The sequence below is a fragment of the Nanorana parkeri genome, unplaced genomic scaffold, assembly GCF_000935625.1.
Source record: "Nanorana parkeri isolate BGI_ZX_2015 unplaced genomic scaffold, ASM93562v1 scaffold8, whole genome shotgun sequence".
NCBI lineage: Eukaryota > Metazoa > Chordata > Amphibia > Anura > Dicroglossidae > Nanorana > Nanorana parkeri.
The window spans coordinates 396,101-413,643 of NW_017306276.1; the positions used below are offsets into that span (position 1 = coordinate 396,101).

General features: G+C 41.0%; 1 protein-coding gene across 5 annotated transcripts in view; it reads left to right on the forward strand.

Moving 5' to 3' along the window:
• SUPT20H (SPT20 homolog, SAGA complex component) overlaps positions 1-17,543 on the forward strand; it is a 78,100-nt gene that overhangs the window by 26,125 nt on the left and 34,432 nt on the right. For all 5 annotated transcript variants that reach the window (XM_018554278.1, XM_018554307.1, XM_018554291.1 and 2 more), the window contains exons 9-16: positions 3,937-3,990; positions 7,638-7,777; positions 10,779-10,938; positions 11,037-11,093; positions 12,776-12,847; positions 14,031-14,188; positions 14,832-14,864; positions 16,322-16,439. In XM_018554278.1, the coding sequence (XP_018409780.1) occupies positions 3,937-3,990; positions 7,638-7,777; positions 10,779-10,938; positions 11,037-11,093; positions 12,776-12,847; positions 14,031-14,188; positions 14,832-14,864; positions 16,322-16,439 (792 nt within the window). The remainder of the gene's footprint in view (positions 1-3,936; positions 3,991-7,637; positions 7,778-10,778; positions 10,939-11,036; positions 11,094-12,775; positions 12,848-14,030; positions 14,189-14,831; positions 14,865-16,321; positions 16,440-17,543) is intronic.

Genomic DNA, 17,543 nt, shown 5'->3' on the forward strand with positions numbered 1-17,543 from the left:
AAAAAAAAAAAAAAAAGGAAAAAAAGAGAGGGGGGGGGGGGGGCGTATAGGGTGCATTATCCTCTTAAAGTTCACTTATGTGTTGAACTATAAATGTAAAAAAAAATCTGTTATCTGCAGTAACAACCGCCGTTCACAAGTCGGCTATCATTGGACAGCACCCAACTGTGATCTTTGGTTGCATTTCGGCAAAATGCATCATTACTCCATACACTGGGTCCTTAAATAAAGCCCTCTATTTTATTTTGTGTGTCCATAGATACAAAAGAGAAAGTAATTTGTATTATTTTTATTAGAAGCAGAGAATCCCTAATCAATTTCCTGAATGTTGCAAAGGCATGAAATTCTAGGAAACGGTATGATTATAAGCATATTTTTCCCATCAGCAGCCACTCTACACATGAGCAGGTCTATAAGTTCACATATTTCATAATGTAAAACTCACTCGTGCGGTTCATTAGACCCTTTTCATGCTGGAGCAGTTGTGGATCAATTGTGCCTGTTATTTAAAAAGAAAATATTTGATTTAAAATGGAACTTTTTTTTATGATTTCATGTGAAAAGTTGAGCGGAGGGATATTGCATATGTTTCCAGTCTCACCAGTCTATTGTTTGTGAAATGGAGCTGATGACAAATGAGACGCTTGATTTGTACCTCATTAGCCAGTGGCCATTATCATTCTCTACGCTCAGACGCTGCATCCAGGGGGCCCCCTGAGCACTGCTGTGTTCAAATCTAAACAGTTTCTAGCAGTATAACCAGTCAGAGAAACTGGGAAACTGCAGCAAACACAAGGCTGTCCTATAAATCAGGGATCTTCATATCTTTTCACTGCAGAGCATTTCAGAATATGCATTTCAGGGCACAAAGAGATCAATGAACGTAGTAAAATGCAATTATAATATAACATTTCATACGTAGGTTCACCAGAAGAAACCTGAACTCCCTAACAGTTGTAAGAAGCTGAGAATGTTAGTGATCCACAACAAGAAATGGTCTAATGTTATGTGGGCTAGTGCATTGGGGTGGCATTCAAATTGAATGTCACCACATCCTGCTGAGGTAACGCAACTCCAACACACGTTTTGCTGCACACTACAACACACGGTCGCAAAGTACTGTGCGCTGTGGTGTGCTGCGTTGCTAGAAATGGTGTTTGTGGGATTTTAAAAAAATGATCCCTTGCGCTGCAAGGGTTAACTGCTCGTTTTTCTCTAGGGGGGAAATAAAGAAGAAATACTCATCTTATCCTCGGTCCTGGAGCAGTGACCGCTCACCTCTGTCTCTCTCCACTCCAGCTGTGGTATGTCCCACAGCATCTTTATGTTTAATAGAACATATTGAACATGATATGACAGGTCCTTAGACCGCTGTAGCCTGGGGGGGGAGAAGAGGCTGCATTGTCCAGTCTAACAGCCAGGCGGGACCCAGGATCAAGTCACTATTTCTTCTTTATTTTTGCCCATTAGACAAAACCTGCAGTTAACCCTTGCACTTTAACACTTAATGTTTGAATGCAAACCAGAAGTACCTGAATTTGACTTAAAACCAGCCTCTAGAAGCCATTGTACAGCAGAGCGCAGACTGGGGGAAGGAGAAGCCGCACAAGGAGCCAATTAGTTTGTTGCAGTGCAAAGAGCATGCTGATGGAGAAAGCAAAGTGAGAGATTAGCTCATCAATCTGCTGCCTCTTATGGTGCCCATACACCTTACAATTATCTGCAGATTTTCTGTGGTCAGATGGAAAAGGTGCAACAGATTGGCCCAGATGGAGATTTCTCCACCCACACAGTTAAGTGTAGATGGAGGAATCTGTTGCACCTTTTCCATCTGACCACAGAAAATCTGCAGATAAATTGTAAGGTGTATGGGCAGCTTTATAGGCAGGGGACCTATAAGTGTTACTAAAATCCAGCAGAGTGAAATCAGGTCTCCTACCCTGACAGATGGGGCTGTGGGGTGTGACAGAGCTGTGTCAAACATAAAACTGGATGTAGATAAATACAAATCCTTTGGAGTAAAACAGCTGCCTTCATATGCCAATTTTATTGGTGTGTTCAGCTGTTTGCATTAAATCCTTTCACTTAAAGGCAGCTTTTCTTGGCTGCATGCTAATTAGAAGTCTCTAATTCAGTCAGAGACAGTCACTGAGCACTTACCAAGAGGCTTCCAGATGGTGACCGAGAGTTGATGTGCGAGAAATGTGTGGCTTCCAAGCCAATTGTTGGGAACCATTGGTATACACAATGTTACCATAAGGTTTGTAGAAACAACTTGCAAAATTTAGTTGGATTTCTGTAGGTGGAAAATATTTCCTGACAGGTTTCATGCTGCTTTAAACCACAAGAATCAATTTGTCATATACAGAAAGCTTTTAATGATGTTGATAATGCTCTACATGCTTTAGCACAGTCACAATTCATGAATGTGTTTGATGTAAAACAGCACTTTGTGTTTTGTAGTGCCAATTATTTTCAATGGCACCCCAACAAACAAGAACAGAAAGGGATGATTTATACAATTATCCACCCAGCCACGAGCGGTATTTACATCTATACAGAGCCTAGGCACATAAGAAATTCCTATGCTTTTTGGCTGCATCTAGTGGTGGGAATACCATGCCACAGCCTTACATTGGGTGAGGGATTTATAAATAATCCCCTATGTGTCAATGGACCCGCACTGCATTGCACCATGATGCAAATGATGCACACTTTTGTGCGCTGTTTTAGAAAAGATAATACTGCAGGTCCAGTTTTTGGTACATTGCTGTGCGCTAGCAGCCCATTGAAAATTAATAGACTACTATAACGCAGTGCACAGTAGCACACATGGAGTAACAGGAGTAACATATCGCAATGATCTGAAGGGGGCACATTGATAGTGATTAGAAAAAAACAGATTTGCTGAACGAAATGCAATTTTATAGTTCTAGTAAAGTGTATATCCCAGGGGTGGGGGGGAGTATACTGAAAAGCGAACAAGCCTTTAAAGTGACATTAAAGTCACAAATGTTTTCACCCCCTTATGCTGTTTTAAGGACTTGCCTTAAATGATACTTCTTGAGCCGATCATCTTCTTCCTTCCATTTTTATTGAGAAGTCCCTCCAGCGCCGGTGTGTGTCCAATGTGCACGCTCTCGGCTGCGTGCATTCACCTCCACTGTGTGTCTCCTTTTATCCCTGCCTAAGATCTCTACTGCGCATGCGCCCGCCCTATCATCCTGCTCGGCTGCTCAACAAGCCCCATATCTTCAGACGGGAGCGAGTGGCGGTGATAAAGGTAAGTAACTTTTTGGTAATGTGTTTTTTTTTAATGTTTTTGCATATATTTACTGCTTTTTAGATGCATTTAGATAAATAGATTTATGCAAAAATAAAAAACTACTTTAAAAACTAAAGGTTGGAAAACTGTCTGCGAGAGGCAGTGTGCTCTTCCAAGACCCGTGCAATGTCTGTAGCATTATGGCACCTGACTGTAATGGTTCTTTCCTTTTAAATATCAGTGCATGTGTGGTGGCCATATAAGAGAAACCATTTGCGCCTGGCTTTCGATTATTATTAACTTTGCCATGCAAAGATGGGAGAATGGCTATAACTTACGTACACAAATGCCTTTGTACATAAATGCACTTTGGTGAGAGGGCGCAGGGTGACCAGTCACCAGTGTTTATTCCCAGGTATTTATTGCTCTCTCGTGTCTATGCCTAGCATTATTGTACTTTGTAGGGCAGTGTAGTGTACAGTCACTGTGCAAAGTACTGTAACCCACACCAACCAGATTTCAAAAACATTCTGTCTGGTTGCCATGGATTATTGCACTTGGTCATTGTATATTGGGCTTCCATGATAAAGTAAGCCTTTGAGCATTTGTACCCAAAGTACAAGTACTTCTTTGTACCTTATTTTCATATACCTATTCTTATTTCTTCCCAGACTTTAGTCTCCGACATACATGCCATCACTAGTGACAACCACAAGTGGACACAGGTAACTTGTTACGTTTCATGTTTTTTAATGTGGTTAAATCTATATATGCTGATATCTTGTATTAGAGATCTGGCTATAGCTTGCTGCTGTTGCTACTGCTGCCCCAATAATATCAAAAGTGTATGTTCAGCCAAAAACCTTTTTTGCTTTGGATAGAGTGGGAAAGGATTAGAACTCTCTCACCTTCTCTTGACTCAAATGCATTTCACTAAAATGTCAACCATCCATCTTCTTTATTGATGCAGACTGTCAAATAACAATGTTTCGGGGGCCACGCAGGGTCCCCTTCTTCAGGTTTTAATATGGCACAATCGTCATATTAAAACCTGATGAAGGGGACCCTGCGTGGCCCCCGAAACATTGTTATTTGACAGTCTGCATCAATAAAGAAGATGGATTGTTGACACTAGTCATAGGTGTGCTGGTAACGTTTTCTACATATCTGAAGATACACGGCGACATCCATGGTTACTACAGCACCCTCCTTTTGTACATAGGGGTTCCGTTAAGGGGTGCAGCAGTTACTCTCTAAGATTGCCTGTAAGGTACGTTGCCCATAATGTTCTAATCTGTGCATATTAGCAGATTATGGGAAATGCCTCCTGGGGACCTACTATTGCCCTGTCTGTCTTGGCAGTTTTACTACCACTTTAGGCTAGGTTCACACCTGAGCGACTAATGACCACACGGCAATCGTGCTCAAAACCGCGTGGATTGCTGCGCGGTCACGGAGTTTCCCACCGCAGTCGATTTTCCCGCTGCGATTCCGCCCGTGCAAGTGAACGCTAAATAAGTCACGCGTCATTTTAGCAATTGCAGTGTGGATGTCACCCCATTGAAATAAATGGGGTCACACGGCAACCGCTATGTGCACTAGCACATGATGGTGTGGCCCTGGGACACGCGTCCCGGGTGTCGTGCAGGTGTGAACCTAGCCTAAAGGTAACTGTATTCATTTGCAGGAGTTTTTTTTCTTTTTTAACAGCTTCAAGACTGCTTTCTATTTTCATGCTTTAACCTTACTTTTTCCCGCAATAGTGTTGGTTTGTTCTTGTTTTTTCTTGCTTTAACCACTTCAGGACCAGGTGTTTAGACCCCCTTCCTGGCCAGGCCATTTTTCAGTATTCAGCGCTGCGGTACTTTGACTGACGTTTATTCCGTCATGCAACGCTGTACTGAAATAAATTTTACACCATTTTTTGGGGACAGATAGAGCTTTATTTTGGTGGTATTAATCACCACTGGGGGTTTTATTTTTTATTATAATTAGGAAAAATTACTGAAAATTTTGAAAAAAAAAACGTTTTTTTTAACATTATGTTAGGAAACATTTATTATTACCCAGTTTTTTGGTCAAATATAAAAGATCGGGTCACGTCGGTTAAATAGACACCAAACATGTCAAGCTTTAAAATTGCGCGCACCCGCGACATCGCAGAAAACGGCAGCAACCAAAATTAGCCATAGGCGACGCTTTAAACGTTTTTACCGCTCATCAGTTTAGTGTTATCAGTGATTGATGGCCCTAGACTTATTGCTCTCACTGCGACGTTCGCGGCGATATGTAACATGTGCGGCGTAATGGGCGCAATCGTCTTTTTTGCACGTATGCGCCCCCGACGCATGTATGCATGCGTGTATGTATGGGTGGGGACTTAAAAAATATATATCTTTTTTTTTTTTTTAAATTCTTTTTTATGTGTTACTTAAAAATACTACGGCCGGCCCGGAGGCAGTTAAAGAAACATCTTTCTACTTCCCTTTACACGTAAGAGATGATAAAAAGGCAACACAAGTGTCCACGTGTGTACGTTGCTAACATTCCCAGGTTGCTAGAATTTTGTAGATTTAAATTACTGAAACTGTTACCATTCTCTCAGGAGTCACTTGAAGAAAATATTATTTTCTGTTTTATTACCTCTGAACTCTACCAAACACACATTGCGAACACAAATCAGAAGCAAGTGTCAATGTGACTAAAGCTGCTAGAAACTTTAACCAAATCCTTTGGGGGAATACGATAAAATTATCTGGCTGACATTCCTGTGTATATCCCTCTTCACTTTGATCTTGACTTTGACCTTATAACGCAATCTTGGTTAGCACCAGTCCTTAATACACAGCACATGACTCACATACCACATGCATTTAATCTACAGTTCTGCAGATTAAAACTAGTGGGAATGGTCAGTGCAGGTATTTTTGTATTCTTTGTTTCTTCCTTTCATAGCAGAGAATACATGATGAGTGCATATGCCCTAGAGCTGAACTGCAGGCAAACGGCTAAATACACAGGTGAAATACAAATATGAGAGCCGTTTTACCTGCCAAAGGTGTTCTGTCCATCCAATCTTGATATTTGGCAGTGGCAGGTCCCCACAGGTACCCTGCCACAAAGCACAGTGCTCGTTGGCAGGGGACCTGTTCTTTCTCTGCTGCCATTTTACTTTCACTTCCAGATCTCCTCCCTACCTATACTCTGTGACTAGGCAATGAAAGGAGAAGTAGCACACTAATGCGCTCATCTCTGTCACTTTTCGCTCTCCTGTTATCAGCATGCCTCTTGCATTGCAGCACCTCACTTGCACTGCTTGCCTCACCCCCCTTTTAAAGTCTGGTATACAGTAAACAGCAAGGGGCTGATACCAGGTAAAATTCAGGTACTAACACTGTTTTCATCACCTTATGGTAACGGGAGGACACAAACTAGCGTCCTCCCGTCACCCTAGGCTCAGTATACCGCGAGCTTTAGCTCGCGGTATACTGAGACGCCGCAGCTGAAGCAGATCCCGACAATTGTGCTGAGATCCGCCCTGCTGCGTGACTGACAGCTGGCTCTGCCTATCTATAGGCCGAGCCAGCTGTACCCGCCCCCTCCACGTCCGTTCCGCCAGTCAGCAATGGCGGATCGGAGGGGGGAATCAAGCCCCTGTCACGGCAGAGAGCCGTGACCGGATCGAGAGGTGAGCGAACGCCGTTATGTGTTCGCTCACCTCCCGATCTACTGAGCTGACCTGTGACAGTCTCATTGTCACAGGTCGGCCAGAACTATGAGGTGAGTGAAAAGCACTCACCTAATAGTTCTCCTTTTAAGCAACAAGATACAAAGAACTTTGAAGGGACCCAGTAACAGTAGACATCATGTAAGAGACTGACTACACAGTGTTAAATTATCATTTTGCAGGCTTCCCATAAAATATTTCTACTTCCCCCTATGTGGGGGCTTTGCTTACCTGACACTGCAGCACGAGTTAAAGCCAAAGCCGAATTGTGCCTTTCTAGCCTGCTGACTCCTGTTCCTTTATTGCCCTGGTGAAAGGGACAGAAAATGGGCAGAAGTCTCCTGGTGGAGTCAAAAATTCTGTCAGTTTTTTTTTGGGGGGGGGGGTCTAACTATTCCCAATGCTATCTAAAACTAAAGGTTTGGCTGGGGGTTGACTTTAAGTAAAGTTACTTGAAATGTAACTTCAAGTTATGTAGATCATATTCATAAATGTAACTCACAACTGTAGATTTATTGTACATATGCGTTATGGCTGTTGCAGAAGTATTTGGAGAAAGACCCATTGATGCTTGCACAATCTATCGTGTTAACTCTTACATATTGTGCCATGTTATGCTTTCACTTATTCCTCTATCTTGTGTAGGAAGACAAACTACTGCTCGAGAGCCAGCTGATTCTGGCAACAGCGGAGCCCTTGTGCCTTGACCCATCCATCTCCGTTGCTTGCACTACAAATCGCCTTCTGTTCAACAAGCAGAAGATGAACACGGTTCCCATGAAACGGTGAGATTTCCCCTTAACTTCTCTCGAACATTAATGTTGACATCAATAGTCTATAGGGAACAGGATTAATGTAATGCTTGGAACGTCAAGGTCAAACTACTTCCAAAGACACAAATCTTAGTTAATGTCTTGAGAGAGCGAGAAGAATGCAAGAGCATTGAGTTTTTCTTATTTATACCATTTAATAAAAAGTATTGATCTGCAGAGCTTTTGGTTAAGGAGAAACGGTCATGGCTTCCTATTCATTTCCTCCCATGGGGAGTGGGGGGAGCAAATTTACTGGTATTCGTTGGAAGAAAGTCTCACTTCTTTGGTAATAAGCTTCTAAAAACATTGCTCATCCTTTTTTTTTTTTTATCTTTTCCTGTTTTACATGGAATTCATGCAGTTGATTGATATTTTTTTTACTTTGCATAATGTGATGTCCTAGTGCATCCATAACTTGCATCCCCTGTTGATAACTAGACTTACATTTAGGGGACGAGTCTCACTAAGCGCATTAGTAAATAATATGCAGTGACTTGTGCTTTATGCTCTATATGCTGGTGTCTTGGGTTAAACTCCCACAAGGCCTCATCGCCCTGCTGTTTATTTGTTTTCTTCTCTGAGTTTTTAAGGCCCCATTCATACCAGGGCGGATGCGTTTCAGCGTGGGGCGGTTTTGGCTGTTTTTACACACGTTTCAGCTCCGAAACACAATTAAAAATGAACTGATCATCCGTTTTCCATTCAAATCTATATGGAATGAAAAAGGTTCAGGGAGCATTTCAGGCGGCTCGGATCGGCCGGAACTGTGCGATTACATGAACGGTCCCCATAGTAATGCATGGGATCGTTCATGTCAGCGGTTCAACGTGGACAAATCCGCGCGCCTGAACCGCCCTGGTGCGAACAGGGCCTTATTGTATAATTAATGTATAATGACTGTTTTCTTTGAATGGCTGCCCTTTGTTCACCATTGGGGGTGTCACTGTAACTTATGATTGGAGTTTGGTAAGAAGGGACTTCTATTCAGAGGAGTTAGTATGCACTCTTTTTATTAATTTGAAAACTCCTTTTGTAGAGTTCTGATGTGCACATAAATTTTGACATACATATTCTGTCAATTAGTGAGGGACACTAGAAGCTGAGGCTTAAAAGAGGGAAGCAGAGGACTATTTAATAGTATTGTCTGTGGTCTCCCTGCAGCTGATCTTTCCACATTACTGACTTATCGTGCCTTGCTCTGCACTCTTTATGCAGTGTGGCGGTAGCAATCTTTGTAGAGACAAGGTTTTGCTGCTTTGTGTCAGGGCTTCCACCAGGCAGTACAGATGTTACTCCAGATCAGAGGCAGAAGTGCGTTACATGTACACTACTTCTATACAACTATGAGGTTTTAGGCAAAAAAAGTGCTCAGGCATTCTCGCATACCAGGATGTGCTCTGCTATTTAAAAGAAGAAACTAAAGACACAAGATAAATGGTCCAGGGTACTGCTTGGGTACAATGGACATTTCTAAGTGTTCCCTACCAAAACAGAAAGAAATGGGAAATCTTCCAAAGGGAACACTAGCCGTGGTGACCCTACTGATCACCAGGAATGTCCTTCACTTTGGAGGGACAGCGAGTGAATGAAAAACCTCCCTAATGGGACGCAGATGGCAAGAAAAACTGAAAATGGTTATATCCCCCAAAAGTTTGGGCTTCAGTTCTACTTTTTAATGCAGATACAGTGAATGCTTCCATTCACGCTTCCACCCTGTTTAGTGCCGAGGTCTGTTACAGCCCAGTTGGGTATTGGTAGCCTTGGCATTTGACCTCTTCTTTTAAGCAGAATGACAAGCTTACAAAGAACAGGTATCGATTGCTGCCTTTGTGCTCTCCTAAATGTGTTTTTCTTGGCTGTACTTGCTTGAACTTTATTTTTTATAAAATGCCAGAGTAACAGATCCCATATTCTTGTCTGCTTCATATCTGTCTTCTGCTGTATGTAACATGTCGTTCTGTGGAAAAAAGAAAAAAAAAACTTTTTTTTTTCCTTACCACAGTATTTGTCAAAGCTATCACTTTCTAATGTAGATGTTGTTTACTTCACTTTTTAAAGTGAATTTGAGAAAATGGAATTACCCGCTCCAATCTGGCCCCCTTGATTTGTGCTTGCAAATGGCGAGCAAAATTCAAAATCCATAGCGCAGGTCTGGGAGAGGGGGGCATATTTAAGTGGATAATTCCATTTTCCCAAATTCACTTGGGAAAGTCAACTTACCCTTTTGGGCTTGTTCACACCATGCCAGGATCATGTCCAGACCATAGATAGATAGAGATCTAGATAGATAGAGATCTAGATAGATAGAGATCTAGATAGATAGAGATCTAGATAGATAGATAATGACATAAGCCCGTTTTGTTATGTGATTTGTTGTTACTGAATTGATTTATGCATTGTAGCAGCTAATTTAAAAGATAGGATAGCAGAGTGCTTCAGATACTGCATTATATAGATCCAAAATCCAGTGATGTACAACCCTCCTAAAGTTAAAAGAACCAAAACAAAAGTTCCTTAACCTTCCCTGACTGAGCCAATTCGTCCTTCATTTGTGTCTCACATGCTTTCCCTCCCAGACACTGCAGCTCACAGTGGGGGGGGTTTCTGAAACAAAGGCAGTGCTTTTCCACAAAGCAGTGGGTGGGACTGGATATGGCCAGGTCCTGATTAATACATGCTTGCGAATAGTCAGTGAGAATGCTGATAACCGCCCATGTAACAATATATTATCCATCTGTAGTGCAGGCAGGCAAAGACTACAAAAGCGTGACAGTGCTGCTCTGAATAGAGGAGCAGTGCTGCAGCGTGGTCACCCCATTACGGGAAGCTGCATTAGGTGGACTTTACTAGCAGGAACAACAGGTGTTTGTGAATGTCGCTGTTCCTTGGGAAGGGGACAATGACCACCTTGAGTTTGTTTTTTTTGTGAGGAAGAGGTAATGAGGTGACTGTAATCTCTTGTTTTCTTATGAAGGTGTTTGAAAAGGTATTCCCGACCAGCTCTAAACAGGCAACAGGAATTATCAAATTGTCCGACCCCGCCACAGCTCAGACTGCTCGACTATCTACATAAAAGGAAAGAAAGGAAAGCCTCACAACCCCAGTTTGACCTTAAGATATCTAAAATTGGGAATGTAAGTCCTGGGCAAATGAATGTAATGTTAGTGTTTATTTTGTTTGTATAAATCATAAGATTTCCGGAACCAGTTGTGATTGATACATTCTCTTTTAGTGTGTTGACATATGGAAACAAAACCCGTGTTCATTTGCTGTACCCTCTGAAGTGGATGTGAGTATACAGTTACTATTTTATTACACAATTGTTTGCTCTGTTTTCATTTATGTTCACACATGCAAAAGTCTTACCCTGTTTTATAATATAAAAACAAAAGAGATTATGGTTCACAAACAGACAAAATTGAGGGGAACAAAGCACCTGCATCGCATGGCTTTCACCCACGTGTCCTCAAAGAACTGAGCTGTATCATTTTGAAGCCAATGTATCTAATTGTTAGAGGCTCTCTAATGACTGGCTTGGTACGAATGGATTTTCGCAAGGCCAATGTGGTGCCTATATTTAAAAAGGAATCAAAGTCTTTACCAGGTAATTACAGACCTGCAAGCCTATCTTCCATAGTTGGGAAGATACCTGAAAGCTTGATCAAGGATCACGCGGGGGCCCAATCTACATGTCATGATACAAAATATGTCACCCAAAACCGTATTTAACTGAGCTAAGAAGCGCTTCTCATTAGTCCGTGCTGTGAGGTGACCGCGCTGACCGAAGAGTACTCCCAATTTGTGAGTGAAATTCAAAATCCATAGTGCATGGCTGTAGTACACTTGTGCAGGTGGAGGGGAAGGACGGATAGTACACCTGTGCAGGTGGAGGAGGAGGACCGTTCGCTGAAGGGTAAGTATAGTGGGCAGGGGAAGATTTGAGCGGGTAATTCAATTTTTCCAAATTACTTAGGAAAGTGAACTTACCCTTTAATGCACTTTGTGTGTGTTAGAGAGCGCTGCTGCCCAGCTACCACACTATGTCACACGGGAATGAGGGCAGCACTCATCACCCATACACACAATGCCCTATGTGTGCATTTATTAGCATGCAGATGGCGGGGTTGGTTTTCATTTTTTTAAATTTGTATTTATCTTATTATTTTGGTTTTCTTAATTTCATTATTTTTTCTCCTTTTTTTTTTCCCACCTTATAGCTATCCCACCGGGGATAACAGGCCCCTGTGTGATGGCATTCAGAGGCGACAGGTTCTCTTTATGAGCCTGCCCTCCAATATAGAAGATCCAGCACATGGGTGCTGGATCTTCTGTACAGCTCTACTTGTGACAGCTGACACAGGAGCGCTGCGTGTACAACGATCCTGTGTAGCTGATCGCAGAGCAGGGAGCAGATGTTTCTCTGCTCCGCTCCCCGCACTCCATCCTAAGGGCATTTGGCATGGTCCCACGACCCCGAAAACCAAGTCGCAGAGGGAGACGGCGGGGACTGATAAAGGAAAAAAAGGGGGGGTTGTCGTTTGCTATGTTTACTCCAATTAACCCTGTCTGCACTGTGCTATCAGACTTCCTTATCAGTTGTAAAGTACATTTGAACACTGTCCTAACAAAGGCTTAACAACCTAGAAGCATTGTATGTTAATGAGGGGAAGCTCAGATTGTCCCTAGTCTTTCTATGGAGACAGAGTCCCTTTGAGACTGTTTAGAATAGCTTGCAGTCTTTATAAAGGTCTCCTCCAAAGAAATGGTAACAAAAAATATTATTTGGTATGCTGTGTGAATAGGAACACATAACAAAACATATAGTTCTCAGCATGTTCTCAGATTTCACAGCAAAAGTGGAACTACACTGTGATGTAACTTAATATCCCGGTGCGGCATAAATGATGTTTACTTTCAGAATTCAGTTCATTTATATTAGCACCATAATCATTCCTTCTCTCCGTTGCCCAGGTTGAAAAGTATGCAAAAGTGGAAAAATCTTTCAAACTTGATGACTCGCAACCTACTGTCTGGCCAGCAGATGTGAGTAATTAAATCCCTTTCTGACCAATATTTATTTTACTGTTTGTGTTATAGTGCAGTGCATGTGTGCAGTGTGAATTTAGTCTGAAAGCAGAGTACATTTTCCTCCTGTTGCGTCACTCTTCATTTTTGGTGTGACAGATTGCTGTGGAGGTCTGACAGCCATGCCTGTTGAACAGGTCTATGTGTAATGCAAATCATATTGTAGCGCCTGACTGGCTTTGTATAATTATCACTTGAGTCTGTCTTACAGACTAAAGTTGAAGTAATAAGTATATATGCATATGGATTTAAAATGTAGACAGAGGCAAAAAATAATATTCCCAAATGTACATGTAAGGGTACTCAAGCTTGTTCAGAATTTGAGATATTTCTCTTAATTTTATGACCTAATCTACGGTGTTGGCCATTTTAGGCTAATGCTGGCCATACCCTGCCCGAATGCAGCAATCGGCCATGGGTGGCCCTGCAAGCACCACCCAGCTCGACAAGTCAATATAAAAATCGGCTGAGCCAGTTGGAAGATCACTGACCAAACAGGGCCTGAATCCTACCTAATACAGTCAATGCTAGGGTATTCAGGCAACTGCAGGTGCTGTGCCTGCAAAATACAGTAGCCAACAGTGGGCAGCGGGGAATGTATTGCTTTTCTCTCGTGCAACTCGCTAACTGAACAAGGGAAAATCTAGCCATGCATGGCTAGCTTAAGGCCTCTTTTACATGGTCCGATGAGGAGGGGATCTGTGTATGGATCCCCTGCTGATCAGAATGGATGTCACCATTGTGACATCGGTGTCTGTCTAGTTTTTTCCTTCATCTTGCGATGGAGGAAAAAACTGAGATTACTAGATCTAAGCTGGTGTATTGGGAATCAGATGTAAAACTTGTGTTTGTTTACATCAGATTACACCTGATTCACTACGATCTGGTCCAGCGAAACAAAACTCTGATCCGTTTAATTTTTTTCTGGACCTTGCCGGAGCTGGGGGTAACTGGATGTAAACAGACACCCATCCATTTTAATCCAGCTGCCTATAGACTAGCATTGGGGTGGACCTGATCGGAATGCCTATGTGAAAGAGCTCTAATATGTTCTGTTGGTGGAGAATGTGTACAGGATATCAGACTGACTACTTAGAATTTTTTTTTTTTGTGGTTATTTGGTGCATTTTTTTCTCTGCAGGATACAAAAGAGGATTATCTATTTGAATGTGAATCTGGGAGCCCATTCAACAGAGGGAAATTGACCATTTTCCAGAACATAGGCAATCCTTTGTACTTCGGTAAAATGCAGACCTCCAAAGCTGAAGAGGATGATGACTTCCACTCCCCTTCTTCTCAGTGAGTTCTACAGATTCATTTGTCTTTGGTATATAGTAACTTCAATAATTACCTTTTATTGTTTCCTTCCATCTAACTACCATACAGATTAACTTCAATCATTTTGTTTTATTGTAATTTCCCTCCATCCATCTATTATTTCAGTAAGGACTTTCCCTTGAGCATTGTCTTTTATATTGTTGTTCTTTTATACCAGCTTCAGGCTGTGTCACAATTTTCTGTTCTTCCCAGTAACTGGAGCAATTATATAAAAATAAAATTAAATACATTCTTATCTGATCAGATACTAATTGGTCACTTCCTCCTCACTCCCACTTCTGACCGTGGTCTGAAATGGGACAGATTTCAGATACTAATGCAAATGGCCGCCTGTCTGTTGCACACCGCACAGGGCTTGTTGGCTTTACCCTTTATCCAACCTTTTGGCTTATTCTTCTTGGCACCACTTCTATAGCTTTCTGAAGGTTAATGTTGCAATAAAATGATGTCCTTGTATACAAAGACTTGAGACTGTATAAAAGCAGTGCGTACAGCATGCATATCCAAACAACTTTCATCAAACTGCAAATGTTAATACATCTGTTACTTTACATTGAACATTTTGTAAAATTGTGTAATTTAATGGAATATTTTATCCTTTCAGATTTCTCGTTGGATCAAAAATTGATATAGATCGGTGAGTGTATTTTTTAAAATAAAAACTTGTTTTCGTTTATCGTTAGTGATGCAATTACATTTTAAAACATGGTTGAACATATTTCAGGAAAAATAGCCAATGTGCCTTTAAAGAAGAACTCCGTGTTTTGTTTTTTAATAACCCTTACAGCGGGTTATTTTTTTTTTTAACCTAGACACACACGGACTGTGTGTATCTAGGTTTTTAAAAAAAAATCACCCAAAGCTCCGAGCTGGCTTCTTCTTAGACCAGTCCCTGGAATGTGTCTCCCCCTCCTCTGCAGCAGTCTGAAGTCCAGTAAATCATCAAATCAAACATTTGTCCCCCATGGTCCCTGTGTGTGTGTTGTATAGCAGCCACCACTCCAAGCTCACTTCCATGATGGACTACAATCTCATGTTTAGTTTGTTTATTTGTATTGAGATTATAGTCCATCATGGGAGCAAGCTACTTTACAACACACACAGGGACCATGGAGAACAAATGTAGCCCCCCTCCAGAAGGAAGGACAGTGTCGGCACCAATTCAGAGATGATTTGAGGATCTACAGCTGAGTGATGCACCAGTAACATACATTTTTGTTAAGGTACATGAATGCATTTTTAAAATTTAACTCTGATATTAGTTTGTAGTGGTGAGAGAGTCATCCGCAGTGTTAGCAGCTCAGTTTATAAACTAAAATGATACTTTATTTAATGTTAAGGTTTGATGCCGGGCCTGAAAACTAGCAACATGTACAGTTGCACAATCCTAGGTCTCTACTTAAAGGTTAATTTTGAAGCTCTCATCACAAAGAGTATTTTTTATAATGTAAATAAAAACGTTTTCCATCGTCGATTCATCTGCTAAAATTTTAATTTTAGCTGACGAATATTGAAAATCTTACTGTGCTACGGGTGCAGAAAACGCCACTTCTGGTCCGAAGGCTGCTGTGGGAGAGCAGCGGTCCCTGTACAGCGGTTCAACAGCCTTTTGAACGCTACAATGGTGCAATCTGCAGGGAGCATGATATTTAATGATTGATCCTCTGTAGCTTTGACATGGCTGGTTGTATTGAACTGCTGTGCAGAGACCAAAGTTTATCCACAGAGCCCATCAGTCTTTAGCTGCAGCCTCCAAACCATCATAAGAGTTTTTGGCTTGAGTAACTATGAAAAGAGAAAAATAAATCCTATGTTCAGGACTTACAATGTTTTCAAGCAGCCTGAGTTTATTGGTGACATTTACAGTTCGACTTAAAAATTAGCCTGGAAAATTAGCAAATGGGTGTTTATATATTGAGTTGCAGGCAAATGTTTGCTGTTGGGCTTTTTACATTACAAAGCAGCTGTACATAATATAAAAAAAAATTGCCACTGGGTGTGTATTGGTCAAGGGGTTATCCAGTAACTATTTCAAAGGACAATCATAATCCATGCACAAGCTGAAAATATACTGTCACAATTGTGTGTCAACAGAGTGGTCAATCAGTATCTTGAGTTGTTTACAAATGAGTCCAAAGGTTTTGTGAAGATGACGCACAATGCTGGAGGAGTTGCAAGCCCAAATCCCATGTCACCAGGCAAGGAAATCGAGGTATGTGAAATCATCTTGTTAATGACAGTACAGCCACCTACTGTGCCTCTGGGATTAAAGATGTTATATGTAGATGTTCTCTAGGATAAGATGGGATCACATGTCCTGTTTTAAGTAACTTTTAATGAGATATTTACATTTGTTATACACATACATACAGAGGACATGTATGAAAGCAAATAAATGTGTACATACACACACATATATATATATATACATGTGTGTGTGTATACACACACACACACACACACACACACACACACACACACACACACACTCTTCCATAACATCTTTACTGTAGTCACTTGACCGCAGTTAATTCTGTGCTTAGTAATGAACTTATTAGCTCTTCTTTCTGCTGAATGAAACCATCAAGGTGGTTGTGAATTATGCAGTTTATTGCATGTGTCCAGGCAAATGCAATGACCATAGAAATATTTTTCTTTCTTAATGAAACTGTGTTTGTGAATAGCTCCCCTACCACCCCAACAATTTAGATGGTTAGGAATTATGCAATTTTTTGATTTGCATGTTTCAAGACAAGGCAATGACAATGGAACTTTTTGCTTATTTACTTTTTCTTTGCTTTTATTATAGAAAAGTTTTGTTTTACAAATACGCATTTAAACATGAAAAAGGATTCCCAGAGAATTGTGGGTTATGTAAAAAGACACCAATAATAATTGCCTTTTAGACAGTCGTCTGTCATCATCATGTGACTCATTCACAAGTGTGTGTGTAAATTCCAGTTTAAAGTAGTGTTAAACACAAACTATTTTTTAATAATTTTGTATCAGCATTTGGAATAGCTTAAAAATATTTTGACTTTTGATATCACTTTAAGCTACTGAATTGTGTAAGCAGGCTTTTTGAGCACGTGGAAAGGGAGCCTAAAGCCCTATTTGCTTTCCCAAAAGGAGAATGCCAAGTGTTAAAATGCATTATTTCATATTTACTTGACTAAATAATAAATATTTTCTAATTAACATTTTTGGTTCTCTTTATAATAAATATGCACAAACCCACAATATGTTCTTTAAATTAGGGGGAGATGTCATTCATCTTTTGTCTTTTTTTAATATGAGTGTGTTTGGGGGATTTATA